The sequence below is a fragment of the Odocoileus virginianus genome, chromosome 33, assembly GCF_023699985.2.
Source record: "Odocoileus virginianus isolate 20LAN1187 ecotype Illinois chromosome 33, Ovbor_1.2, whole genome shotgun sequence".
Lineage (NCBI taxonomy): Eukaryota > Metazoa > Chordata > Mammalia > Artiodactyla > Cervidae > Odocoileus > Odocoileus virginianus.
In genome coordinates, this window is record NC_069706.1 from 3,314,949 (window position 1) to 3,341,391 (window position 26,443).

At 55.1% G+C, this 26,443-nt stretch overlaps 2 protein-coding genes across 7 annotated transcripts in view; both read right to left on the minus strand.

Annotated features, from left to right (window-relative positions):
- Positions 1 to 10,128, minus strand: part of SRL (sarcalumenin) — a 45,570-nt gene extending 35,442 nt beyond the window's left edge. Inside the window, exon 1 of one of the 3 annotated variants that reach the window (XM_070461285.1) lies at positions 10,057 to 10,128. Coding sequence is in view for 2 of the 3 variants with exons in the window: in XM_070461284.1 (XP_070317385.1) it covers positions 1,701 to 1,761 (61 nt within the window). In the remaining variant the exon portion in view is untranslated. Of the gene's footprint in view, positions 1 to 1,700; positions 1,947 to 10,056 lie in introns of those variants that run through there. The other 2 variants (XM_070461284.1, XM_020915339.2) reach the window with 2 other exon arrangements.
- Positions 10,129 to 12,507: 2,379 nt separating this feature from the next.
- TFAP4 (transcription factor AP-4) lies at positions 12,508 to 24,815 on the minus strand. 4 transcript variants are annotated; one of them, XM_070461093.1, is made up of 7 exons: positions 24,311 to 24,815; positions 16,513 to 16,678; positions 16,309 to 16,407; positions 15,734 to 15,904; positions 15,129 to 15,269; positions 14,341 to 14,496; positions 12,508 to 13,514 (listed from the first exon to the last, which is right to left on the minus strand). In XM_070461093.1, exons 2-7 carry the CDS (start codon positions 16,585 to 16,587, stop codon positions 13,329 to 13,331), a joined length of 828 nt encoding a protein of 275 aa, XP_070317194.1. In that variant the 5' UTR covers positions 16,588 to 16,678; positions 24,311 to 24,815; the 3' UTR covers positions 12,508 to 13,328. The 4 variants fall into 4 exon arrangements, with proteins under 4 accessions (XP_070317194.1, XP_020771020.1, XP_020771022.1 ...); XM_020915361.2 differs by having other exon boundaries at positions 24,252 to 24,815; XM_020915363.2 differs by lacking the exon at positions 24,311 to 24,815 and adding an exon at positions 19,044 to 20,344.
- Between the last annotated feature and the right edge of the window lie 1,628 nt (positions 24,816 to 26,443).

Here is a 26,443-nt window from a genome sequence, read left to right on the forward strand (position 1 = left end):
GGATTCGGCATGGGGGTGGGAAGTTCAGGAGCAAAGCTGTGCCTGTGGGCACGGTGGCATTTACTGGTAGCATACTCTACAGGCAAGCCAACCGGTAGAAAGGATTGTCACTATGGGGTGGGGGAAGCCACTCATGGAATCCCCTACACCGGATCGCAGGAGGAAGCCATCTGGGATTTACAATCTGCAACTGGGGGTTAGGAAGCCCACCGCTGTGAAGAATGCACAGCATAAGCCATGAGCAGCGGGGAGGAAGGCGGGGACCCCGCACACGAGTGGGCAGGCCAGGCCGAGGGGGGCGCACACCGCAGAGTCCAGGAAGGAAAGGACTGCAAAGAAAGAATCTTTGCAGAAAGCACCTGCCTGCCTCCTTTCCCAGTGGCGAGGTCCCCCAACAGGACCTGTGGGACATTCCAGATGTCCAGTTCCCCTGGTGGGAGGAAAGATAAAGGATGTCCCTAAAAGGCTAAAAGTTCCTGGGGCGGCAGCATGGAAGCCACGGAGCTGGCAGCTGGGGCTGGGCGGCTCAGGGGAGAGGGCGGCAGTGGCTCCCGGGCTTGGGCTCCGATTACACGGCTGTTTCCATACTTAGCTGCCTGACAGCCGCTTGGAATCCTCACCACCCCGGCCACTGCAGCCCCACGGAGCCCAAATTAAACTCAAGGGCAGGCAAGGGCAGGGCCCAGCCGCACATGCGAGGCCGGAGCCCCCCGCCTCGGTCTCCAGCCCCCGAAGGACTGGCTTCTGCTCCTGCCTGCCATGGGCTCCCCCGTCCGCGTCTAAGACCTCAAGAAAGAGAACCCCCAAGGCCCCACGGTCCCCAGCGCAGATGAAGCCTACAGTTGTCATGAAAAGGCAAAGCAGGACTCTTGGACTTTTGCGGGGTCCCCAGGGCACCCCTGAAGCATCTTGGAGGGGCACTTAGCCCCAGGAATCTCGGGAACAGAGGTGGCAACATGCTCCGGTGCCCCCTCCACACCTATAAATAGCCCCCAAGCTGTAACCAGAACCACTGCCTCCGCCACACAGTGCTGAGATGTCACAGGAAAACCACGGCGCACGGGCCCCAGCCCCCTTCCAGTGAAGCCCCCGGCCCAGCCCAGCTCCACTCCAGACTGGGTCCTGGTCCTCCTCTGAACCGTGCCCAATTTGGTTTCCAGCTCTCTGCTCCAATCCTGCCCCAAACTGAGCCCCCCTCTGTCCCATTGTTCCTAAGCCATGCCCCCTGCCACCCGCCCTCACTCATGCAAAGCCAGGCACCCCTCCATCTCCACCAGGTGGGAGGGTCAACTCAGTGACCTCCAGGGGTTCCCTCCACCTCCAAGAGCAGGGTCTTCTGTCCGCCTAGGAGGTTCCAGTCTTGGGGTCTTCTTCCCCTACCATCTACCGGCCGGCCGTTCCCCCCGGCCCCCTGCTCGGGCCTTGCACCTGCCTGCACCTCTCAGGTCACGGCTTCCACTCCCTCTGGCCTCCTCCTCACGGGCCTCCTCCCCACGGGCCCCCTGACTGCTCTCAGGTCTCCGCAAACAGTGCCTTCTCAGTGAGACCAGCCGGGAGGCAAAGGGCTGCCATCAGCTCCAGGAGCCACGGAAGCCTCATCCTCCGTCCACCGCCCGAGCCCCCCCACCCCACAGGAAACAGAAAACCTCGGGGGCACGTGGGGTCACAGGCTGGCCTGGCCAACAGGCTGGGGGTCGTACCTGCTTGTCCTGGGAGCAGAAGCGAGGCCACGAAGCAGCAGAGCAGGACCAGCGCCCTCATGGTGACTGCCAAGAGAGCCCAGCTGCTCCGGGCCTCTATTTATAGGGCAGGTGGCGGCGGGGGCGGGCGGCAGGGTCACACAGTCACCAGGGCAACTGGGCAGACGTGATGGGCCAGCGGCGCGGACCCCGGAGGCCGCGGAGGCTGCTCTGCGCCTGCAGCGCCAGCTGCCACAGGGAAGGCAGGGCCCGGCTGACTCCTCTCCCGCGGCAGCGCCAGGGTCACGTGACAGGGGTCGCAGGGTTGGGGGGGGCAGTGTATAGCAGAGAAAAAGTGGGGCGTCCTTTTGGGTCAGGTCTGGGAGTCAGGGGTTGAGTCTTCTCAGCATCTGCAACCACGGGAGCTGAAGTCCGTGTGAGCAGTGACTTTCACACACCTCGGCTTTGTGGACCAAGGGCCTATTAGACGACAGCCACTGACACACATCTGAGCCTCTCTCCGAAAGTCAGGAGGGTAGAGCTTTGATGGTCAGTTGAGGAAAGCCCCCGACATCTGACCTCTGAGATCGATGGCGAGGAGCCTCAGCTTCCCCGGCCCCTGGAAGAGGCAGAATGCTGACGGGAGGGAAAAGGTACGTCAGATGCCGTGTGGTCGGGCGGAGCCTGGACAGACTGGTCCCTGTCCAGCAGCACTTCTGCAACACACTACTTGATCCACTTTTCCTGGGGGCACATGACGGCCCCCTGAAAGTCAACTCTAGAAGGGGTGGCGTCGGCTGGTTCTGCTGGGGATGGCATCCCTGTGGGAGTGACCATTGGCCGTGGGGGAAAGGACGCAAGTCTGGGTGGCATCTTTCACGCACTGCCCATTTAAAACAGTTTTATCAGACACAATGGCCACACAGCAAACAACGTATTCAGAGTGTACAATTCGATATATCTCCACACATGCACAGAACCACAATCAAAATGACAAATGGATTTCCCACTCTCGAATTGTCCTCACGTTCATTACAGTCCCTCCCTCTTACCCCCTCCTACCTGCCCCCCTAGGGCTTCCCAGGTGATGCTACTGGTAAAGAACACGCCTGCCAGTGCAGGAGACATAAGAGACACAGGTTCCATCCCTGGGTCGGAAAGATCCCCTGGAGGAGGGCACGGCAACCCACTCCAGTATTCTTGCCTGAAGAATCCTACAGGACAGAGGATCCTAGCGGGCTACAGTCCACTGGGTCGCAAAGAGTCGGACATGAGTGAAGCGACTTAGCGTGCATGCATGCCTACCCCTTCCCAGGCAACCACTGATCTGATTCCTGCCACTATACATTAGTTTGCATTTCCTAGATTTTGATATAAATGGAATCATCCCATCTGCGTTCTTTTTTATCTGGCTTCTTTCACATAGTATAATGATACTGAGACATTTTCATGTTGTAGCCCATATGAATAGTTGACTCCTTTTGATTCTGAGTTGTATTTCATGGCCTGGATGGACCCCAATTTGTTATCCATCACCTGTTGAGAGACTTTCGGTTTTCAAAACTTCTATAAACATCTATATACAATTCATTATGACATACACTTTCATTTTGCTTGGGTAAATACCTATGAGTTGGGCTTTGCTGGCAGTCCAGTGGTTAAGACTCCAGGTTTCTACCTCAGGGGTCATGGGTTCGATCCCTGGTCAGGGAACTAAGATCCCACATGCTGCACAGCACGGCAAAAAAAAAATTTTTTTTATTCTTTTCCATTATATGTTATTACAAGATATTGAGCACAGTTCCCTGTGCTATACAGTAGGTCCTTGGTGGTTATCTATTTTATATACAGTAGTGCGTATATGTTCATCTCAAACTCTTAATTCACTCCTCTTCACCTTTTTTCTAAGATGATCATACCGTTTTATAATCCCACCACCAGTTACTCCACATCCTTACCAACATTTGGTATGGTCTGTTTTTCAAATTTTAGTGATTCTTACAGGTGTGTAGTGATATCACATTGTAGTTTTAATTTGCACCTTCCTAACAACTAATGATATTAAGCATGTTCCCGTGTATCTGTATCCACTTCTTTGGTGCATCTTTGATGAAGCGCCTATTCAAATATTTCCCCATTTTTTATGTCTTTTTTATCAGATACATCATTAGTAAATATTCCCTATCCAGTCTGCAACTTATCTTTTCATTTATATGTGTATTTTAAGGAGCAGAAATGCTTAACTTTTATAAAGTCCAATTGATCAATGTATTATTTTATGAATTACACCTTTGGTGTCATACTTAAGAACTCTTTGCCTAACCCAAGGTCATAAAGATTTTTTTCCTGTTTTCTCCAGAAGTACAGTAGTTTCAGGTTTTACATTTCTAGCTATAATCCATTTTCTGCTTTTTTTTTAATATGTTGCAAGACTGGACCAAACTTTAGATTTTAACAAATGGATATCCAGTTGTTCCAGCACTGTTTGTGAAAAGGACTTTCCTGAAGTGTGAAAGTGTTAGTTGCTCAGTCGTGTCCAGCTCTTTGAAACCCCGTGGACTGTAGCCCCCAGGCTCCTCGGTCCATGGGGTTCTCCAGGCAAGAATACTGGAGCGGGTTGGCATTCACTTCTCCAGGGGATCTTCCCGACCCAGGGATCAAACTCAGGTCTTCCACACTGCAGGCAGATTCTTTACCATCTTAGCAACCCTGAATTGCCTTTGCATCTTTTTTTAAAAAATCAACTGACTATATATGTGGACACCGTGGTGGTCCAATAGTTAGAACTCCACACTTCCATTTCTTTTTCTTTTTTTCCACATTTCCATTTCAAGGGGCACAAGTTCCATCGCTGGTAAGGAAACTAGGATCTCACATGCCAAACAACTTGAACCAAAAAAAAAAAGTTTTTTATTTTTAAAATTGACCATATATGTAAGAATCTATTTCTGGACTATATCCTGTTCCTTTGAGCTATGTGTCTGACCCTTCACTAATACCTCACTATCTTGATCACTGTGGCTTCCTAATAAATCTTGAAAATAGGTAGTATGAATTCTCCAACTTTGATATTCTTTTTTAAAGTCATTTTGACTATTCTACATGAATTTGAGGATCAGCCTGTCAGCTGTTTTTTAAAACTCTTCTTGGAGTTTAACTGAATTATGATCAATCTGTAGATTGGTTTGAAGAGAACTGATAAGGTATCAATTGCAGCGGGTTGTGTGTCAACCTGACTAGGTCATGACACCACGTTGCTGGTCAAACAACAGTGTAGATATTGCTGTGCAAGTGCTTTTCAGACGTGCTTAACATTTAAATCTGCAGCCGTAGACTTCCCACTTCCCTGGTGGTCCAATGGTTAAGAATCCGCCTGACAAGGCAGGGGACATGGGTTCGATCCCCGGTCTGGGGAACATTCCACATGCCGAGGGGCAACTAAGCCCATGCCCCACAACTACTGAGCCCGCATGCCCTAGAGCCTGTGCTCCACAACTAGAGAAGCCACCTCAATGAGAAGCCCACTCACTGCAACTAGAGAGTTTCCCCCACTTGCTGCAAGTAGAGAAAGCCTGCACACAGCAATGAACACCCAACACAGCCAAACATAAATAAATTAATAATTTAAAAATAATTAAATCCCCGGCCTGAGTCAAGCAGATCACCCTCTCTGATGTGAGTGGATCTAACCCAATCAGTTGATGGCTTTAAACAGCAAGACTGAGGTCCCACGATGGGGAGGGAGTTCTGCCTTCAGACTGCGAAGTCCACGCACCTGACTTCCAGCTGCTGCCCTTCCCAGGGATTTCTAACTTTCTGGCCCCCTCTGTAAACACAGATCCCATTGGCTGTTTCTCAGGAGACCCCGACTGACACACCAACATTAAGTCTTCCAACCCATGTTCATGGCTGGGGAGCGGGGTTGGGGGGCTTCCTTGTGAGGGAGGGGGCCTCATTTGGTCATGGGAGAGAAAAGGACATCTGAACCAAGGAGGCGCCCGCTCCACCAGGGGCTTTGAGGGATGGGAGGTGGATATCACCACCTCACAGTGTAGCCCGAGGCTCTGGGCTGAAGGGACTTGTTCAGGGTCACCAGCTAGGAACAGAGCTGCTGGGCTTGAGCCCAGATTTGTCCACTTCACAAACCCGGTGCTTCTCCCATCAACCAAGTGAACGGCATCCATGGTGGGGGAAAGGAGTTAGCACGTCAGGGAAGGGGTAGAAGGCAGGGGTGGGGCGTGGCACGTGGGGAACAGAGAGAGGGTCAGAGAAACCAGAGGAACCCCAGTCAGGCAGACAGGGAGGGTGAGCCCAGCTCTGCTTAAAGGGTTGACTGCGTCTGATTTAAAGACGCCCTGTTTGCACTCAAACAGGTCCTTGTACACCCAGCCAACGACTCACCACAGCCGGAAGGTGAAAAAAGCCCAAGTATCCATCAGCAGATGAATGAATAAACCGAATGTGGTCCATGCACACAATGGGATATTATTCAGTCATTTAAAAAAAAAAGCAGAAGAAATACTAAGGTATGCTACAACATGTGGCTAAACCTTGAAAATGCTATGCAAAGTGAAACAAAAGTCACAAAAGGATAGCGTGTTACTTTGCTAGGATTGCCATAACAAAATACCACAGACTGGGGGCTTAAACAACAGTTTATTTTCTCACTGTTCTGGGGGCGGGAAGTCCAAGATCAAGGGATCAGCAGATTTCATTTCTTCTAGAGTAGCCCTCATCAAGACGACCTTCCCATTTACCTCAGAAATTACAGACTGTCTTCCTTGGAAGGACCCAAATTCCCACCATCCTCCCTACAATAACCCTCACAGAGATCTCTGCTTGGATACCTCCAGTGACAGAGAGTACTATCACAGTACTGACTCTGCTATTTTGCGTGCAAGGTGAGGTCCACAGCCAGCCGCAGTGCTCCAGACCCCCTGCCCACTGCCACCCCACCTTCTTGCAGGGAGCCAGGGACCCGCACCGTGAGGGCCCCCGGAGAATGGAGACCGCCCCTTCCCTGATCTCAAACAAACAGACCCCACTACTCCTCAGAGCCTGTCCATCCCAGACAATTCCTTCTTCCCACAAGGGAACAGGCTGCCGCCAATTCTCTTTTCGTTTTCAGAGCATCCTCTCTATCTGCCTCAGATACGCCAGAGGCGCCGTGAGAGGGACGACTAATCTCTGGAATGCGTGCAACACTCGCATGCAGGCTTCTCCCATCTCTGTGCGGTTTCCTCTTGAACTTGATCCTGAGGCTGCCATGGAGACAGGCCGCACCCGCGAGAACCTGTGACCTAGGCCCCCTAATTCAGGAAACCCTGCAGCTGTCACTCCTAGCTCCTTTTCAACACCAGGGGTGTGGTGGGGGGGGACAGCCGGTTCGGGGAGCTCATTCCTTCCTACGGCTGCCGGATTCAGGGCCCATCCTGCCCCCCAGCCCCCAGTCCTACCCCCCTCCTCTCGGCCAGCACACGCTCGCGTCAATCAACACCAAAACCTGCAACTCAGCAGGGCAAGAGGAGAGAGGGGACCAAGGCAGGGGATGGCACTAACCCCATGACCCTGCCCAGGACTTGCAGGGCAAGGGAGGGCATGCAGAACTCCAGACAGAGGGGGAAAGACAAAGGCCACAAGGACGGCAGCCTGCAGGAGAGCACAGAGAGGCAGCTGATGAAGAAGGGATTGTGGAATGGGCTCAGGAGGGGCAGGGGCAGTCAGGGAAGAGCCAGAGACAAAATCTGAAGCTAAGGACAACTTGGCCAGCCAGCCCCAAGAGGTGGCTGGAGGATTTGCATGGGCTTTATGTACTGGTCTGAGGCCAGTTAACCAACCGCTAAGGAGGCCAAGGTCACAGGGAGTCCCCTCCCTCTTTCTGCTAGAGAGCCCTCTTTCTGTTAGACAGCCCTTCAACATCTCACAGAACTAGGGGGGCAAATGTTCTGCTGCCAGACACCCCCAAATCAGGGCACAAGCAGCGTTTATCATAACCCACCCTGTGCCAGAAAAGCATACAAATGGCTCCCAAATATCCATAAAGTACACCAAGAAAACAAGAATGGGAAGTAACAGGAGATGAAAACCACACAAAGACAGGCACACGAAACGGAGTCATGCGTGAGGCTGCTGGAAAAGCAAACGGCAGTGCGTACGGAAACCCTCACGTGTGTGTAACTTGATCTCTTGCCAATTCAGTGTCCTTAAAATAAGAACAAACCAACTGTTCCGGAGAAGTGAAATTATTTCTGCTGCTGAGACTCGACAGGAATTTCTTCTGAGGATCTTCACAAAGAGGACATGGTGCAATGTCACAATCCTTGAGATCAGAGCAGACATACATTTCCCATAAGATTTAATCCCTAACGAAGACCTTAAAATAGGGTGGGTGAGGCCACTAGGAAACCAAGAATGCCTAGTCCCCTCCCAAAGAAACCACCACAAAAGAGGGTCCATGGCACAGGCTTAAGATGCCCCTTCACCGTCACACTGGTGACAGAATCCATAGGCTGGCACAATCTATTTGGGGGATAGTCTCTACTAGAATGTATTCACAATGGTCATAAATTGGAAACACCCTAAGTGTCCATTGTTAAATGACTGGCTAAACAATTTGTGGTATATTCATACAATGCAGTATTCTTAGAAATAAAAAAGAACAAACTGCTAATATACACAAAATCAAACATGAATCTCAAAGAATTATATTGAGAAGCCAGACAAAAAGAGTATATATATTGTATGATTTGTATGACAATATAAAATAAGCAAAACTAGGGACTTCCCTGGTGGTCTAGTGATTAAGAATCCATGCTTCCCCTGCAAGGGGCAAGGGTTCGATCCCTGGTCAGGGAGCTAAGATGCCGCATGCCCCAAGGTGTGGCCAAAAATATATAAGTAGAACTGCGGTGAGATTCTACTCTACACCTACCAAATTGGTTGGGAAAAAGACCTGAAAAATACAGTGATCTAACAATATAATATCAAGTACTGGTGAGGATGCAGAGCAACTCCAGTTCTCAAAATCGCTGTTGCAAAATAGTACAGAGCAACTGTACACACACGTACGTAAGTGAACCCATGCAAAACTGTAAACTCTGAATAAGTCCTGTGGCCTGCACCAACAACAGTTACCTGGTTTCCATGGGGTACAGTAGGTAGGCAAGATGTTAGCACTGGGGGAGGCAGGGTAAAGGCTGCAGGTGGCCTCCTGTACATTTCTGTAACTACTTCCAACAATTTTTTGTTTGTTTAAGAAACAAACCACTTGAAGGCTTGGTAGGATGCTGGCTATACGAGTGTACATTCAGTCTGTGAATATTCACAGAGCTAAACGCTTCATTACGAGCCCTCTAAGTGTACGTAATACAGTACTTCAATACAAAAGTTTATAAGAAAGGTTTTGTTGAACTTTGGTCATGTCTCTCCTAGACTCTTTCCCTTCACAAAAAATACAGTCCAATTTTTGTAGCGTGATCTGAAAGTCCTCTACAATCTGGTTCCCACATTATCTCCACTTCTTCCTCCTCCCAGGCCAGTGTCTGCTGTGCCATTGGACACCGTGCCCTTTCTGAACCCCAGGCCTGGCTCCCAAGTGCCCGTATCCACGGCGTTCCCCACAGAGGGGTAGCCAGAGCAAGATGCACACAGTTCAGTTCAGTCGCTCAGTCATGTCTGACTCTTCGCGACCCCATGGACTGCAGCATGCCAGGCCTCCCTGTCCATCACCAACTCCCAGAATTTACTCAAACTCAAGTCCATTGAGTCGGTGATGCCATCCAACCATCTCATCCTCTATCATCCCCTTCAATCTTTCCAAGCATCAAGGTCTTTTCAAATGAGTCAGTTCTCTGCATCAGGTGGCCAAAGTATTGCACACAGGGTTCCCAGATTCAGCAGGAAGAATGAGCTATTTCATGTGTAGTTTGTAAACAAGAGGGAAGGGGGTAGGGCATAACCTTTGAAAGAATGATGAAGCCCAAGGACACGGGGTACACTGATTAGAACCAAATGGCTCAAAGATGGCAGACAAGTCAACTTCAACTAGACCTTCATCCTCAGTAACAGCTCAGCAAGCTAAATGACTCACCAGAGGCGCCATGACAGTTTCAAGAACATCAAAGACCAAAAAGTGGGTGGTGGTCCAATTCCTGGAAATCTCCACCTCTTCCCCAAAATTGTTGGAATAACCATTTTGCTCATTAACTTATGAATTACCCAGTCCATAAGAGCTAACTACACCACATTTCCAGGCTGCACTTGTGTTCTTCGATGGTCCACTCTGTGGCACGAGTTTCTCCTGAAACCGTGCCTTCATTATGAAATGGCCCACATACTGTGGAGTGTTTCTCTCTTAATAAATCTACTTCTTACCTACCACTTTGTCTCTCACTGAATTCTTTCTGCGATGAGACATCAAGAGCTTGAGCTTCATTAGGTCCTGAAACCAGATGTATGATCTCACAAGACAGTGAGTTTTGGCCACCTTCGAGTCCCAGCCATTTGGGTTTAAGTTCCAAGCTGGGCTTTGGCAGGGTCCAAGTTCCGGCACATGGGTTCAAGTCCCAATTTGAGGTGAATGGTTTCAGTTTCTTCCATTCACTACCTTTGAGGAAATAACATCTCAAACATTGTGGGTTAAAAGGAAACAAATTATTAACACTAAGGTCACTTGTTCCCTTCTGACTGCGACATCAAATCACTGGAACGGCGGGGGCTCCAAACTTCTGCAGCGAAGGAGCCACCACACGCCCCATCCGGCACAGCGGAAAGCCTACGAGCGCCTCCGTGCGGAGGACACGCGGGAAACGCAGGTTTGCCGCGTCTGCGTGCGGAGCGTGCGTGGGAGGGCGCGGGGCGGGGTCGGGCCGGGGCCAGAGAAGCGTGCTATCGGGAGCGCGCGAGATGGCCTGAGGCACCAAGGAGCCTGCGCACCGAGGGGCGGGGCGGGGCGGGGCGGGGCGAGTCCGGGAAGGGGCGGGGCCGCAGCCACGCCCCCGATTCCCGCCGCCTGCTGGTGAGACCGCCTACTCCCAAGGACAGGTCTTGGGTATTCCCTTGACCCCGCCCCGAGCCCCGCCTCTGGCCTATAGGAACTGAGTAGTCCCGCAGACACCGGAAGGAGGCGGAGCCTCTGCCCTTGCTGGCCAGACATCCTGGTTCCACAGCACCCTCTATTGACCCTTTTAGGCGCTGCCTGCAACCCGTAGGACGCGTCTTGCACTGGCTAAAAGGGGTCGCTCTACTGGTCTTGGGAAGTGGCGTTCCCGCCCAGATCCTAGCTAAGCCCGTTCCCTCAAACACGCGTTTAATTTATGTAAATATACCTATATACACCCCCAAAAGAGAGAAACCTACAGTGATAATGCTAAGTGAAAGAATCCAGATTCAAAAAGCTAAATTTGTATTGTCATATACTATAAATAAATATATTTATAGTATGACATTTTAGATAAGACAAAACTACATAGGAATCATAGGAATAGAGCCTTGGTTGCCAGGAGCTGGGTGGATCACAAAAGGGCAGGGGGGAACACGGGGATGAAGAAAGTAATTTCTATTTTGATTATGGTGATGGTAACACAGCTATATACATTTGTCAAAACTCCCACAACCAAAATCTAAAAAGTGAATTTTTACCTAAGATAAATTACACTTTAATTTCTTTAAATGCTAGAAAACAAAAAGCAGATTGGTGGTTGTCAGGGGATCAGAGAAAAGGAATGGGGAGATTGATTAATGGATCATTTTAAAATGAGAAATGTAAATGTTTTGAAACTAGATAGAGGTGATGGGTACATAGAATAGTAATGTAGTAAATGCTGACTCATTGAAAAGACCCTAATGCTAGGAAAGATTGAGGGCAGGAGAAGAGGGTAACAGAGGATGGGATGGTTGGAAGGCCTCACTGACTCAATGGACATGAGTTGAAGCAAACTCCAGGAGATAGTGAAGGACAGCAAGGCCTGGCGTGCTTCAGTTCACGGGATCGCAAGGAGGCAGACATGACTTAGTAACTGAACAACAACAAAATGCCATTGAACTGTTCACTTTTAAATGCTTGATTTTAAGTTCTGTTAATTTCACTTAAAAAAAGTATTAAAAGTTAAAAAAATACAGGCCCCTGCCTTCCTTTCTATCCAACAAATTCATGTCTAGAAGCATTCAATGTGGGATTAGGTGTGAATCCGCTATTCTGCTCTGACCTCAGTCCCCTCGTACCTGTCACATACCTGAGGAAAAGCAGGTCAAGAGCGAGATGTTATTAAGCCATCTCTGGTCATTCAGGATTAAGAAATTTAACCTTGAGCCCTTGTGATTCCCAGCTTTCAGGAGAGAAAACTGAGTCTCAAAGATCAAGAGATCTGCTCAAAGTGAAACTGATCAACGGCAGACCGACTCCAGGACCTGAGCTCTTAAACACGGCACCTTGAGGCAGTGCTCCCTTCCCTTCTGCAGAGGAGGATCCTGTGGTTCAGAGAGGTTACACAAGCCTGGGAAGTGGCAATCAATCGGGAGCCCTGAACATCCTGTGTCCTTTCTCTAGCAGACGGGAACTATTGGCTTAGTTGTTTATTCTCTGTCTCCCACCCAGGAGAAATTGGGAGCCGCTCACCTCAATCCCAACACCATCTCCCCTCTTTGCAGAATCCCCAGAGTAAACCCAGGGAATCTCAGGACCCTGATTTCTCATCACAACACCACACGTAAGTTGGGGGAGTCATCACGCTCACCCACATCCAGTCCCCTTCTGGCGGGCCCAAACAGTACCCCCCAGGGAGCTTTCGCCAGCCCCTCAGGACAGAACACAGCCAGGAGATAGAGAATCTAAAAAACAAAGTACAAACTTTATTTTGTTTCTTTATAAAGGCACAGTGGCCTCTTGGTTTCCCCCCCGCCCCACTTTTTTTAACAAAATATAATAGCTTCTCCTTGAACATAAAGACCTCAAAATTGTAAAAAAAAAAAAAACAAAAAAAACAAAAAAAACCAAAACCAAAAAAGAACCAACAACAAACACAACAAAGAGAGAGACAAAGACTTTTTTGGGGTGCAAGATGGGAAACCCGGAGGGAGAGGTGGGGGGCTGGGTGGTGAGGGAGGGGAGGGGAGAAGGGCAGCAGCAAACCCCAACCGAGAAGCAATGGAGACCCCCGGACCCCCAGAGCCCCGACCCAGCCAGACCCCCAACCCATGTAAGTGCTTAAAGGAGAAAGAACACCAAAAAAGAGGAGGGAAGGGGGAATTAAAAACTGACGGTCGGCAGGCTGGCTCTGGAGAGGGCAAAAATACCTTGGGGTTTTGTTTGATTTTTTTCCCTGTTCTTAAAAACATGTTTCATTGAAAAAATGCTTTTTTTGGTGGAGAGAGGCCAGGCACCTCCACGTCTGCTTCCCCAGCCTCCGGGGCCGAGGCCCAGCCCCAGGTGCCCGGGTGCTGCCAGGCGCTTCTGCCGCCCCAGCCCCGACCTCGGGTAGGGCGGCTTCACTCAAAGGACGATTTACAGTATTGAAAAAAGAGGTCATAAAAGAGACCCAAATGACGCCGTAAATTTTGTAAAAATTTCTCACTCGTTCACCCTCGTCTCTCTCCCAGTTGCTGCCCCGCCCCCTCCAGCCCCCAGAAGGGAGAGGAGGGCTGGGGGGCTGGTCAGGGAAGCCCCCCGTTCCCTGCTGGCTCCTCCCGGCCCTGGTCCATGGCATCGCTGTCTGAGGCCTCCGAATCGGAGGCGGTGTCCGAGGCATGGGCCTCGGGGCAGCCGCGGACGGGCTTCACGATGACGGCTCGCCGCTGCTCCTCCTCCTGGCCCTGGGTGCCCTCGATATGCTGGATCGCCTGGGATTGGGCGGGGGGGAGGCTGCCGTGAGGATGCGGGGGCCATGTGGACCACCAGCATCTCCAGCAATATCTCCCTCACCAGCTCCCCCACCACCCACACACCCCCCAGAAAGGTCCAGAAGGCAGCCTGGCAAAAGGGGCAGCCGGTTCAGAGTCAGGGGGAAAATAAACTTTAGAAGCTCTCTCCTGAGCTGAATCTGGCTTGGAAGAAGGACAGTGCAGGCCTGCCTGAAGTCATAAGCCTCTTTCCCTCATTTATGTATTTCAAAAGCCTGCCTGTTGGCTTTATGGAAGGTCTCTGTTATTAATTTTATTATTCAGTTCGCCGGGTGAAACTCAAGTTCCTGGGACTTCAATGGACTTTTTTTTTCCATTTGGGCCTTTGGGTTGTTTCTTTCTTTGTAATGTTGTTGGACCTCCCAAAGGGGTCTCTCTGCACAAGGCTGGACATAGCAGGGACTTCAGGGCTCGACCTTCAAAGTCTAGCATCTCGTTTCTTCCTCCTCCACCTCCACCCTCATCCCAAATCCCAAGAGACAGATGCAAGAACTCTGAAAGCAGGGGGCTCCGGGAACAAAGGACACCCCCAGCAAACCCCCACGAGGGAAGGAATGGGGTCTTCCTGGCCATCCGATCCCTCCCTCTCTGCCCCTAACCTAGGATGCAGAGATGGAACCATCTGGCTTCCAGACCTCCTCCCCCAACTCAACGCTCAATATCCCTGCCTCTATCTCCTCCACTCCCCCACTCTCTAATCTCTCCCCAAAGGGCCTATTCCCAAGGGGCAGCCCCCAAGCACTGCCCTCTACCCAGGCCCAGGTACCTGCACGATGGTGTCCAGATTTTGCCGGGACGTTGAAACAGAGTTGATGACCGAGGAGGGGCCCATGGTGACGACGTTGATGTGGTGGGAGGGAGGGGGTGCCGGCGCCGGCACTATCACCGTGGGGTGGTGGGTGGGGGCCGGAGTGGGCAGGAGCTGCGAGACAGGGACCCTCAGTCTCTCTGCAGAGTTTCTAGGAGCAGCCCCTTTCCTTCTGTCCGTCACAGTGGGTGCGGGACAGCCCTCCAAACCATCTCCCTCTGCCCACCACCTGGAGGGCCTCCACCAATCACCCCAGCAGCCCGTCAACCTCCTTCACTGACAGTTTGGGGCCGCCCAAATTGTGACCCCTCCCACCCCCTCTTATTTTAAGAAATGAAGGCAAGGTGGCCTGGAGAGGGACTTCTGACCATCTGAGACTGCACGGGCCTTCCCTCTCCGGAGCCATGCCAGCATTTTACATCTAATGAATACAGTGGTGGCCGGGAGTTCAGACTGAATCTAGATGGCCAGGGTTCAAATCCCTGCCCCACATCACTGAGAAATCTTGGGCGTGTTAGTGAACTTTTCTGTGCCTCTAATTCCTCATCAGTAAAACAGGAGTAGTGACAGCTCAGGCCTCAAAGGGCTGCTCTAAGGATTCAATATAATCATGTAAAGACGCCTGGGAGCCAGGAACATCTTCACTACTGCGACCGAGGTCCTGGGTCCGCCCTGCTGGACACTGACGCTGGGTCTGGGAGCCCCAGCCCAGCTTCGGGTGGCCCCTGCAGGCCCCTCCCGCTCACCTGGGTCCGCAGGTGCTGCTGTTCCCGCTCCAGCTTCTCCTGGTGCAGCAGCCGGACCTGCTCCTGCTGCTGCTGCAGCTGCACCTGCTGTGCGATCACCTTGAGCTTTTCCGGGTACATGTGGGCCTCCAGGGAGCGGACCTGGGGGTGGAGCAGTGGGGCTCAGGGGCGGGGCCCTCCGCAACATCCTCAGGGTGGAGACCAAAGTCCTGCACTGTAGCCTGCCGGGCCCACGCTGACTCCCCTCCCTCCTGCAGGCTGTGCTCCCTCCGTGCCTACCTCCAGCCCGAGGCCTTTGCCCATGTGGTTCCCTCTGCCTGGCGCACCCTTCTCCCCTCTCTGCTCCTCCCACCCTCACAAGGAAGCTGTGGGGTGGAACCAGCCCAGGCTCCCCCCTCGCTGATTGCCCACCGATCTGGTGTGGCCTTTACCACGGATACGTGTTTACAGTGTGAGTGCCTGACTCATCTCCCCAGTCTCGGACAATGACCAACCCCCCCAGGGCAGGAATCTGTCTGGTTTGCTCCCCACTGGTCACCCCACTGGACACCCGACTCCCAGCCCCGGCACAAAGCAGGAGCTCGGAGCTGACAGCATCGGCTCACCTGCTCCTCCAGCATCATGCGCACCGAGCGCTCCTTGTCCAGTTGCTGCCGCAGCTCGATCATCTCCCGCCGCAGATCCTCCGCCTTCTCGTCCTCCCAGATGTCGGGTGAGCCGATGCCCTCATCTTTGTCCTCTGCCCGCCGCCGCTTGGGGGATGAGCCGCTCAGCTCCTGGGGAACCCCCAGGGGCTGATGAGTGTGTAGTGACACTGCATACACCATCACCACCACCACCAGGGCAGTGGGGAGCTCCACTGCAGCCCCCCAAAGCTGTCAAACCCAGGTGCACGTGCACGAGGCAGCCCCCTGTGCAAATCCACCAAACAGCCACGGCCAGAAAGGGAGGCAGAAGGGACCTGCTTTCCCAAAGTCACCCAGTTGCTTCCAGAGCCCACCCCACTGCACTGCACTCGCCCATGGCTAAGTCAGGACTCCAGGCAGGAAGGCAAGTGCCAGAAGTAGGCAGGTCAGTGGGGAAGAAGGGACCTGCAGCTACATCATAGTCCCAAGCCAGTGGTTGGGCCCAGAGATGCCCACACCAGGGAGAGGGTGCCAGGAAGAGGGCAGAGGGCTACCTGGATAAAGCGCTTGAGCTGCGTGTTCTGCTGCAGGAGCCGGGTCTTCTCCTGCTCCAGGGAGAAGATGTACTCTGCTGTCTGCTGGAGAATGGCTGCCTGAGGGCAGGAGGGACAAGTCAGGGACCCCGACTGTTGGCGTCTCCTGAGTCTCCCCCTCCAGCCCACCTCCTCCTCCAGGAAGTCCTCCTGGCACTTGCCCACCTTGCTGAGCTTCTCTCCATCTGTGTGGGGGATGAGGGTCTTGAGGGACTGGAAGCCCGCGTTGATGCTCTGCATGCGCCTCCGCTCGTTGCTGTTGGCGATCTCCCTCCGAATCCGCCGTTCCTGGTCCCGCTGAGTCTCAGGGGTCAGTGGAATGTTGGCCAGGCTATGGGAGAACAGCGGTGGGCTCTGGCTGGGCGCCCTCCGAGCCCTGCCCCCGGTGGGCCCCTGTCTTCATCTCCAGAGGGCCCAAGTGCAACAGGCAAGCTGCCCCTACAGAATATACCGGCTCTGTCTGATGCCTACACCCCCCAGCAGACCAGGCAGCTGATGGAGTAGCATGTTCTGAGATGCCTGGGTGTCAACATCAGCGTGTGGACCCCAAGTCTTGACCCCAGTGTCTGGCCAGCAGGTCTGAGTGGGACCCGGAAACCCACATGGCTAAGAATCCCTGTGATTCGGATGCAGGTGGCCTCAGGTGATAATCAGAGACACCTGCTCTTGGTACACCTCTGAGCTCCTCGCTGTGCCCCCAGGGCCCCCTCCTTCAGGGTCACAGGCTTGAGGACAGAGGAAGATGTCCCTCCTCCCTTCCCATCTCCACAGCCACATACACTCCTACATAAGCCCCCAGCCCAGCCCAAGACCCTGTGCTAAGACTGCCAAGACAAGCCGGGTACCAGTCACTCCAGGGAGAGGACCTGGCCAGCCCCACCTAGGAGCAGTTTGTCCCCAAGCCCACCCACTCTGAAAGGGAGGCCCACCATGGGCCAGAGAAGCGAGGCTCCCAGCTCGCAGCAGGCGATGTTATTGCATATTATGTGATCGCATCTCACAGGAGAGGCAGCCAGTGGAAGGGGACGAGACTGCAGGCTAAGAGGCGTTGGCGGGAGACAGAGCCAGCAGCGGGGCTGTGGGCCCAACGCCACTGCTCCCGAGGGGTGGGCCTGTGTGTGGCCTGGAAGAGGCAGGCTCCCCTCCCCGGCCCTCTCCTGCAACTCCCCCGCCCCTGGCCTGATGGCTTCCAGATGCCGGGCTCCCAGAAGAGGCCACCGGCCCCACCCAAAGCCACAGCCCCAGCTTCTTCCTGAGGGGCCCTCCTGGGGTGACCTGGTCCAGGCCCCGGCCGAGACAGCTCACACCCCCGGGTCTGGGGAACGCGGGGAGACAGTTCTGAGCAGCCTCGTTCCACTGATAGGGGAGCAGCCTGCACTCAGAGGCAGGTGCCCGGGCCCCTCTGACCACCCCAGGAAAAGAAGGGTTTGCTGCGAAACCGAGGAGGGGAGCGCGTCCCCCACTGCTGGAGACAGCCAAGGGCTTCCTGGCCCCCCACCCACCCTTCCTGTCCCCCTCACTCCCCTGAGCGACTCCATGAACTTGCCCTTGCCCTTTCCTGGGTCTCCACCTCCTCTCCCCACATAAGGGTGGTCGGCTGGGGGTGAGCTGGGAGCAAGCTTCACATCAGCTGCTGCTAGGGGTCCATACACCAGCCCTGTCCACCACTAGCAGCCCCAGAGTCTCCCTAGGAGCCCCCCCAGCCCCCTGCCAAGATACAGTTCCTTCACAGCACTGGAAAAGGGGGCCCATGACCCCCCGTTTACAAATGGGACTGAGGGCTCAGAATGGGAGGCACACGGTTTCCCGGTCAGACAGCTGGGCACCTGGCTCCCCTACTTCTGGGCCAGGGGCACCTCACTTCTCTCAGTTTCCCTGACCCAACAGTGGGAAGCTTCCCAGGTGGCACTAGTGGTAAAGAATCCGCCTGCCAACGCAGGAGACATGAGAGACGTGGGTTCGATCCCTGGGTGGGGAAGATCCCCTGGAGGAGGAAATGGCAACCCATTCCAGGATTCTTGCCTGGAGAATCCCATGGACAGAGGAGCCCGGCGGACTATATAGTTCATAGGGTCGCAAAGAGTAGGACACGACTGAAGTGACTTAGCATGCACCCACACAGTGGGGGTGATGGAGAAAAAGAGAAAATGAAGGTCAGAGACCTGATGCACAGTGGCTTGCCTGCCCTTTGCAGGTGGGGGGAGAAGGGAGATCAGAACTGAGTCTGGGCTCCCAGGCCTGCCAGCGCCCTTCAGACCCTCTGTGGCAGGTGGAGTAAAGATGGGGAGAGATGTCCCCGGGAAGCCAATGCACCAGGTGACTGACATCCATCTGGGAGTTTCCTATTCCCCCACCCGGAGAGATACAGGGAGAGACGCCCCCACTCATCCATTCCCTGGGTTCCCCCCTGGTGATGCCCAAAGACCATAGCTGACCAGAGCATTAAGGGTCAAAAAGGAGCCCCACCTCAACCCCTGGGCCACTCTGAGTGCTGGCCCTTCCAGAAGGCCCACCTGTAGAGCCTGGCCACAGAGTTAAAAGTCTTGAGAATTAGGACTGATGCTTTCCCTGCTGGGGGCCCAGGTTTAACCCACCCCTGGTTGGGGAACTAAGATCCTGCAAGCTACTTGGCATGGCCAAAAAAATTAAAAAATAAAAAAGTCTTAAGTTCTTAACATAATGTGCTAAAGACTCACTTCGCTGGAATGAGCTCACTGAACCATCGCAACCTTCCTCTGAGTCAAGTGGCCTGACGGGATGAGGACTCTGAGGCTCGGGAAGGGAGCAGCTCTGGTATGTGCTGAGGCTGGGACTTGAACCCCGATCCCAGCATCACAGGCCAGATGCCCCGACAGCCAGGTGACAGTCACCGCGTAGAGAGGCTGCGCACAGCTGTGCTCTGTCAGCGGGTCAGCTGTTACTGTCATTCACAGGCCTTTTGTATTTTTCTCTGACCCCCATGGACACCTAGTGGCTACGCTGCAACGAGGAATCCAGGGTTCTGGGAGGGGAACTGGCATGCCCAAGGTCCGGCAGCCACACCAGGATACCGCAGGCACCTGCAGGAGCCAAAATGCACGCTCTCCTCCCCTGCCTGCGGGCGGCTCACATACAGCTCTGCAGCCCCCCTGCCTCCCGGCCGAGACTCACCAACTCTCCAGGCTGAAGCCAGAACTCAACAACCCACCCCCTACCTGCCTGCACCCTGCCAGCCCACTCATCTGCTCAGAAAACCTCAGTCCTGGGAAGCCAACCTCTGGCCCCTCCCTTCTCCCCAGGATGCCCACGAGGTGGGCAGACACCACCGGAGGGCACAGGACCCCAGGCCTGAGAGCCCCAGCCAAGACGTCCCCAGAGGGAAGGGGGCCTAGCTCTTCTGAATGGTCTATGCTGTCCCCTTCAGCACCAAGTCCCTCAGCCCAGCCTCCTGGTTCAGGAACCAGCTGCTGGCTAAGCTCATTCAGACTTAAGCTCAGAAAACAGACTTCATCCCAAAGCCACAGTTCCTCATAGGGATTTGGGCTGCCACCAAGACCAACTCACCTAAATAGCCCTGGAAGTTTCTTTAATAGAATGCAGACTAACCCAAAGTTCTGATGAGTGGAATCACGACTAACCAGGGGTTCTGACTGCTGGCGTGCCAGGGGTTCCTATAAAGGATGGCTAATTAGCATTTCCAGCTGCTACTGTACTAGATAAAGTGGGTTTTTCTTCAAATGCCTGGAAGTTTCTTACATTTCTTTCTGAGTTTTGCAGAAGTACACACGATTTACAGTAATTGTAAGGTCCTTCCACTCTTTCACATCAACTTCAGAACCCTGAGGTGAGCGGTGAGGCCTGGTCCACTGACACTGTCTCTCTCTCCTCTCCCTCCCTGACAGCCCTCAGCCAGTTGGTCTCCTGGGGCTGGGCAGCTGGTGGCAGAGCCTCCGGTGCCAAGACCAGAGCTGCCGCTCCCACTCTCAGGGTACCCCACGACAACCCCTCCCTCCCTCCCTCTCAACCGGAGGAGGCTCGAGGACAGGAAGCAGGCTCTTCAAGTCTAGATCCCAACTTATACCTGTCCCTCCTGCCCAGCCCAAGTGCAAATGGGTAGCCCCCATTCCCCCCACCTGCCCCCCAATACCCGCCCAGCTCCAGCCTCAAACTAGCCATTGAGAGCTCTCATTTCACGCTGCCCCAAAGTCATTCACAAACCTACCACTCAGTGTCTACGCAGTCAGAGGTGGGAAAGCCCACTTGGGGTTTCTCCTATACCCCAAAAAGGAGGACAGGAGGAAGATGACCCTCTCACCAAGGATGCCCAAGACCCCCATCCTTCTCCTGCAGCAGCTACTGAAGCAGCCTGAGGCCCTAGCCCGTGCCCATTGCTTCTATCCATACACCCTGTCTACTGTCCCAGAACAAACCATGTCTGGACTGTCCCCATCAGAAACACCCCCTCCCCCCACTTTCTCCAGCCTCTCAGAGGGAGGCCTGCATTGGGTTCTAGTGGAAACTCCAGTCCTGCCACTTACTAGCTGTGGGATCCCAAGCTTAGGCACGTTGTCTCTTGAAGCCTCAGCTTCCCCATTCAAAAAACGGGGACATACTGTCTCACTTCACAGGGTCATAGTGAAGTTTAAAAGAGATGGAGGAGGAGGACTTCTCTAGTGGTCCAGTGGCTGACTCTGAGCTCCCGGTGCAGGCGGGCCTGGGTTTGATCCCTGGTTGGGGAACTAGATTCCACATATGGCAGCTCAGTGTTCTCCTGCCACAAGTAAAGATCCCTCATGCTGCAATGAAGATCGAAGATCCCGCATGCCACAACTAAGACCCAGTGCAGACAAGTAAACAGAAAAGTAAATCAATAAAAGAGAGAGAGATTGAGGGTAACAAGATGCCTTGCTTTTCCAGAGTCTGTACCCCAGATTCCAGAATTCATGCATCTAAGGAAGCTGACAAGACTCTGTAGCACCATGAGACTTTCATCTCTTAGGAGGGGGGCAAGTTCTAGTTCATTGTGGTGTCTTCAATCCCAGCATATGGTGTGTGTATGCTTAGTCGCTCAGCCATGTCCAACTCTTTGCGACCCCATGGACTGTAGCCCACCAGGCTCCTCTGTCCGTGGGATTTTCCAGGCAAGAATATTGGAGTGGGTTGCCATGCCCTCCTCTCCAGGGGATCTTCCCCACCCAGGGATTGAACCTGTGTCTCTTACGTCTCCTGCACTGGCAGGTGGAGTCTTTACCACTAGCACCACCTGGGAAGCCCCAGCAAAAAGTAAGTGTTTCGTAAATACCAGACCAGGGACCCAACACACACTCCAAAGCCCCTAATTGTTCTGTAGCTCCCTCTGAGGGGAGCTGGTCTCTTTCTCCCTGGCAGCGGGCAGCTAAACTCTTTAAGACCACCATGCTCCTGATTCTAAGAATCCGAGTGCCACTTAACAGCTACCAGGCACTTTCCACACGCAGAGCCAAGCTTCACAGGTGCTTCATTTTACAGACGCTGAGAGCAGTTAGGCAACGGGTCCAAAACCACACAGTGTGTGGGGGTGCTGCTGTAAGGTACGCCCATTCTGTCCCGCCCCCGCCCCCACCCACTGTCCAGTATGGTTCCCTCCGGTAGGTCTGGGAAACGGGAGAAGAGAAGCAGGGAGCCCTGCTAGTCAACGAGGGATGGAGCAAAGTCCACCAGCCTGAGAAGCCAGTATATCCGGCCAGAAGGTCCTGCCCAACCCACACTCAATCCTACCTCATCTGGCAACTCCGTCTGAAAACGAACAAACCCAGAGGCCCCAGCTCCACACCCAGCACATAGGCTAACCACTGCCTCACAGCTGGGCAGGCCAAGCAGTCCCCGTGCCCAAGTCTGGGGCACTTGGTCCCTAAGGAACTGCTGGATTCCTCCGAAGGGGGGCTTGGAACAGAAACAGGTCAAGCTGGAGTCCCAGGGGACCCAGAGAGGACTCAGCCAAGGCTCAGGCTTTGTGGCCAGAGGGTCCTATGTTGCCACGCCTGCCTGAGGTCAGGCCCGAGATGTCCGCTCCAGCATCTGGGGCAGCTCAACCCACCTCCTCACCGCCCAGCCCTTCCCTTCCCGGAGCAACCAGCAGTTCAGGGTAACAGCAGGGATCAGAGTTCAAGTCCCAGCCCCACCACTTGCCCTACCTATTCCTTCCCCAACCTGTGTCCTCCATCCACACAGAAATCATAAAGAAATCATAAAGCCACTTCCTTAGCAGAGGAAGACTGTTAACAATACGATGAGAGAAGTCTTGCAAAACGAGACCCTACAACGTATTACAAGCTCCATGATTGTTTTTTCTTTTCAATTACTACAGCTAAGCTCTCCAGGTGGAGGGACCTTGGGGAAGGGCCAACACTCAGGATGGTACTGCTGATTGCCCACCACCTTGAACTTGAGGGTAGTTAAGGCAGGAGCCCTGTGGGGGGGAGGGGGGGGGGCGGGGGCGATGTATACGTGTGCAGCAACCTCTCCCTAGCCTGGTTTCTGCAGCCGGTGGTGTCCACCAGCCCGGGCCACACCGCCTGCGACTCCTCCTCCCTCAATCCCCGCCTCGCCTGCCCGGGGCGGCAGAGCACGTGGCCCCAGCCCTGGGGAGCCATTTCTCTCCGAAAGCAGCAAGGCAGGAAAGGAGCCACAGGTCCCAAACTTGGACCCGCAGAGAACAACCCACGCGGTATCGCCGTCCCGCAGACAGTGTTCAGTATGCAGATACACAGGCCCTTCTAGCGATCGGAATTGCGGGCGTGTGCATTTTAACAAGTGTCCAGGGCGATTCCCCTAACCCATTACTCTTCGGCAAAGGACAGATCCCGGAGCAACCCAGGCCAAATTTAGGAAGTAGCTCCCGGGGAGGGCTACGGATCTTGGACCACCCACCCACCCAGCCTGCTGGGCAACCGGACGCTTTCGGTTTATGACTGGGGGGAGGGGCGTGAGACGCGAAAGTTTGCAGCCGAGGCCCACGTGCGGCGGGCAGAGACCCGGCGAGGCTAGGGGCGGCCTACGGTGCTCACTCCCCAAAAAGCCCCCCTACCCGGCCTGCCTCGCCCATCCGGCCCGCGGGGGCCGAGCTTTGTGCGGGTAAAGCATGGCCTGGGCGCGCCTACAACTCCCACAATGCCGCACAGACGCGGCGAGGAGAACTACAGCTCCCGTGAGGCGGCGCGCGGAGGTCCGCCTACTCCAAGAGGGCTGCAGAGTCACGTCCAGGCCTCGCTAGTAAACAGCGCCCGGGCGCGGGCGGCGAGCTAGCAGGCGGCCGCCAACGTGCCCGGGTCCGCGGCGCTCCCGGCGGGCCGCGCTGCCCCCCCGGGTCCCGCCCACTCCCGCACCCCCTCTCCAGCACGCCCCCCGACCCCGCTGCAGCCCCGGTCCCAGCAAACACTCACAACCACCCGGCTCCCCGCCCCCCCTCCCCGCGCCCGGAGCCGCGGCGTGGCTGCATTGTAGCCCCTGGCCCCGCGGCCCCAAGCGCGACACGGGCCCCCCAGTCCCCCTTGGAGGGGGGGCCCAGAGAGAGCGATGAAGGAGGGAGAGGAAGGAAGCCGCCGCGGGAGGGGGGAGGAGGAAGCGCGGGGGGGAAGCCACCAGCACCAAGCATGGCCGGGACTGCTGCAGAACCACGTGGGTCTGTTTGCAATTTACAAACGTCGCGACTCGCCCGCCTGCAGCGGACAAAAGTGACCGGGGCCGCTCGGGGCCCCCACGTTCCGAGGGAGGAAGGTCCCCAGGCGGCCCAAGCCTGGCGCGCGGGGCTGCAGCAGCCTCGGCGGATAAGAAAGGCGAGAGGGTCCGCGGCGCGGGCCATGCGTGCGCACACGCGCGCCCGCCCGGGCGGACTGGCCGGGGGCTGCAATCGTGGGAAGGGGGTGAGGGGGAGGAGGAGTACACACCTACAGAGCCCTCCTATCACTTCTTTCTCTGTTTTCCTGAAATGTTGCAAAGAGGGCACCTTCTGAGTGGGCACCATGAAATACTCCATAGCGATCGGCCCCCCTCCTCTGCACGAGCCAGGTCCCGCGGTCCGCCGGAGAATGCAAGATGGAAATCCGAATCAAAGGGCAGCGCCGGACGGAGGTGCAGAATCGGCCGGTCCCAGATGCTGGCTGCGGCGGCGGCGAGGGGAGGGAGGCGGGCGGGAGGGGCGGGAGGGAGGTCTCTCCGGCCTGCCTCCCCGGGCGTGTGTATGTGTGTGTGTGTGTGTCTGTGTGTGTGTGTGTGTTTGCAGCTGATCAGATGTCTGTTTCAAGGCGGGAAACAGCTGGTGAAAACTCAGCACTCCCCCGGCCTCCTTCCGCGGAGTAAGGAATTGCATGTAAACAAAGGACTATTTGCAGCGCCCCCCGGGCGGCGCAAGGCCGGGGCGAGATGGGCGCGGGCTCCCGGGGGCGGGTGGTGGCCCCGGTCTGCGGGCCACCCCCTTCAGCTCCGGGTGCAGGGGCCGCGGGCGGCCTTGGGGGCGCGGCGTGAATGGAGCGAGCTGCGGCCGAGCTACATGCGCCACTATGGGTGATGAGGTCCATCAGCTGACAGGTTGGCAAGCGTAGCAAAAAAAAAAAAAAAAGGAAAGAAACGGCCAGCCACAGCGAGGGAGCCCAGCGTGTGCGCCCGGAGTCCGACGGGGACTGCCCGGTACAGGGTCTGCGCCCTCGAGGACCCTCAGGGGGCGGGAGCGCGCTGCTGAGCCCGGTGAAGGCGAAGGCGGCCTGGGGCGCTGCTAGGGGCTTTTTTTTTTTTTTTTTTTTCTTCTTTACGGTTGCAACTGCTCCGAGAGGAGCCGCTCTGGCGCGCTCCCTCCAAGCCCAGGGCCCCCTGGAAACTTGCGTCACAGCCACCGCTTCCCACATGTAACTTGGGGCCGACTTCAGAGACCGAGCGGCCCCCTCCCTCCCTCCCTGCCCAGCTGCCCGCCGCTGGCCACTCGGCCTGGGCTCCGGAACCTGGGAATCCCGGAGCCGGGAAGGGGAGGGCAAAGAGGGGGCGCGCCGGGCGCCTCAGATCCTGGGGCTGCCTTAGGCAGCAGGGGCCCGGGCAGGGAGGGAAGGGTGGAGGCAGGCCAGGACAGCAGCAGCCCCGGAGGCCGGCTGCCGGCGCGGCCCGGAGGTCCGGTGGCTGCTGCGAGTCGCCTCCTGTCCCCGCTTCTCTTTAGCCCTCCGCTGGGAGGCTGGACAGCGAGAGGCCCACCGAAGCTTGGCCTGGGCAGGCGGAAGGCTGCAGCTGCCTTTTCGTGGCGAAGCCAGGGCGAGACTTGCTCCCCCGGCAGGGTGCGCTCTCTACCAAGGGTGAAGGCCTGGGGCGGAGGAGGGAAGGACTCCTGGCCGGCGAGCTTCCGTCCCCCTCTTCCCGCGTCCCCTCCCCCGGCTCCTGGAGGTTGGCCCCTGGCTCAGGAAGACCGCGCCTGCCTTGGAATGTCCTTTCTCCTGCCCACCGCCTTTCCCAATCCCATCCGCCTTCCAGGTTCCCGCCCAGATCGCGCCTCCGGATTGAAACCCTCTTAATAACAAGGATTACTGTTATTATTAGGAAATGTTATTGTTTTTAGATACTCGGAGCCCCTTGTAGAGGCCTGGCAGTTTTGCCTGAATGTTTTGCGATCCTGCAAGTCAGCTGTTGGGTAACATTGGGGGTCCCTGGGAGGCCTCACTGCGGGAGCAGGAAGGATGACATCAGGGGACAATAGAGGATACAGGGCCCCTTAACTGTGTACACTGAACAGCACCCACAGTGCCTGGTGAATGAATGAAGGAGAGCTGGGGAAGTGCATCCACCTCTTGCTCTGTCTTCTTCAGAAATCCCTTGACCCAGCCAGAGCCTAGTTCCCTGGGCACACTGTCACTCTGACTGACCTCCCCATTTCTGCCAAAGACACCTTCTCTTCTAGCGCCCTCTCTTGCACAAAACCACACCCCCTGGCACAAACCCACACCCCTGGCTCAGCTGCCCCAACACCTGAAATACCACTGCCCCCACCACCCACCCCAGCTCTTTCCCGTCACCTGCTTCACGACAGTAGCTTGACAAGTCCCCAAACACCAGGTTGTTTTTTTCTTTTTGGGTGTGTTGGGTCTTTGTCGCAGCCAGTGGG

Excerpts from the sequence above, each read along its gene's own strand:
- TFAP4 (XM_020915361.2), bottom strand. The coding sequence starts at position 24,340 with ATGGAGTATTTCATGGTGCCCACTCAGAAGGTGCCCTCTTTGCAACAT. Across the intron at positions 15,270-15,733 it reads GCATGATGCTGGAGGAGCAG|GTCCGCTCCCTGGAGGCCCA; the intron begins GTGAGCCGATGC and ends CTCCACCCCCAG. Across the intron at positions 13,515-14,340 it reads ATCTGGACACCATCGTGCAG|GCGATCCAGCATATCGAGGG; the intron begins GTACCTGGGCCT and ends GCCCAATCCCAG.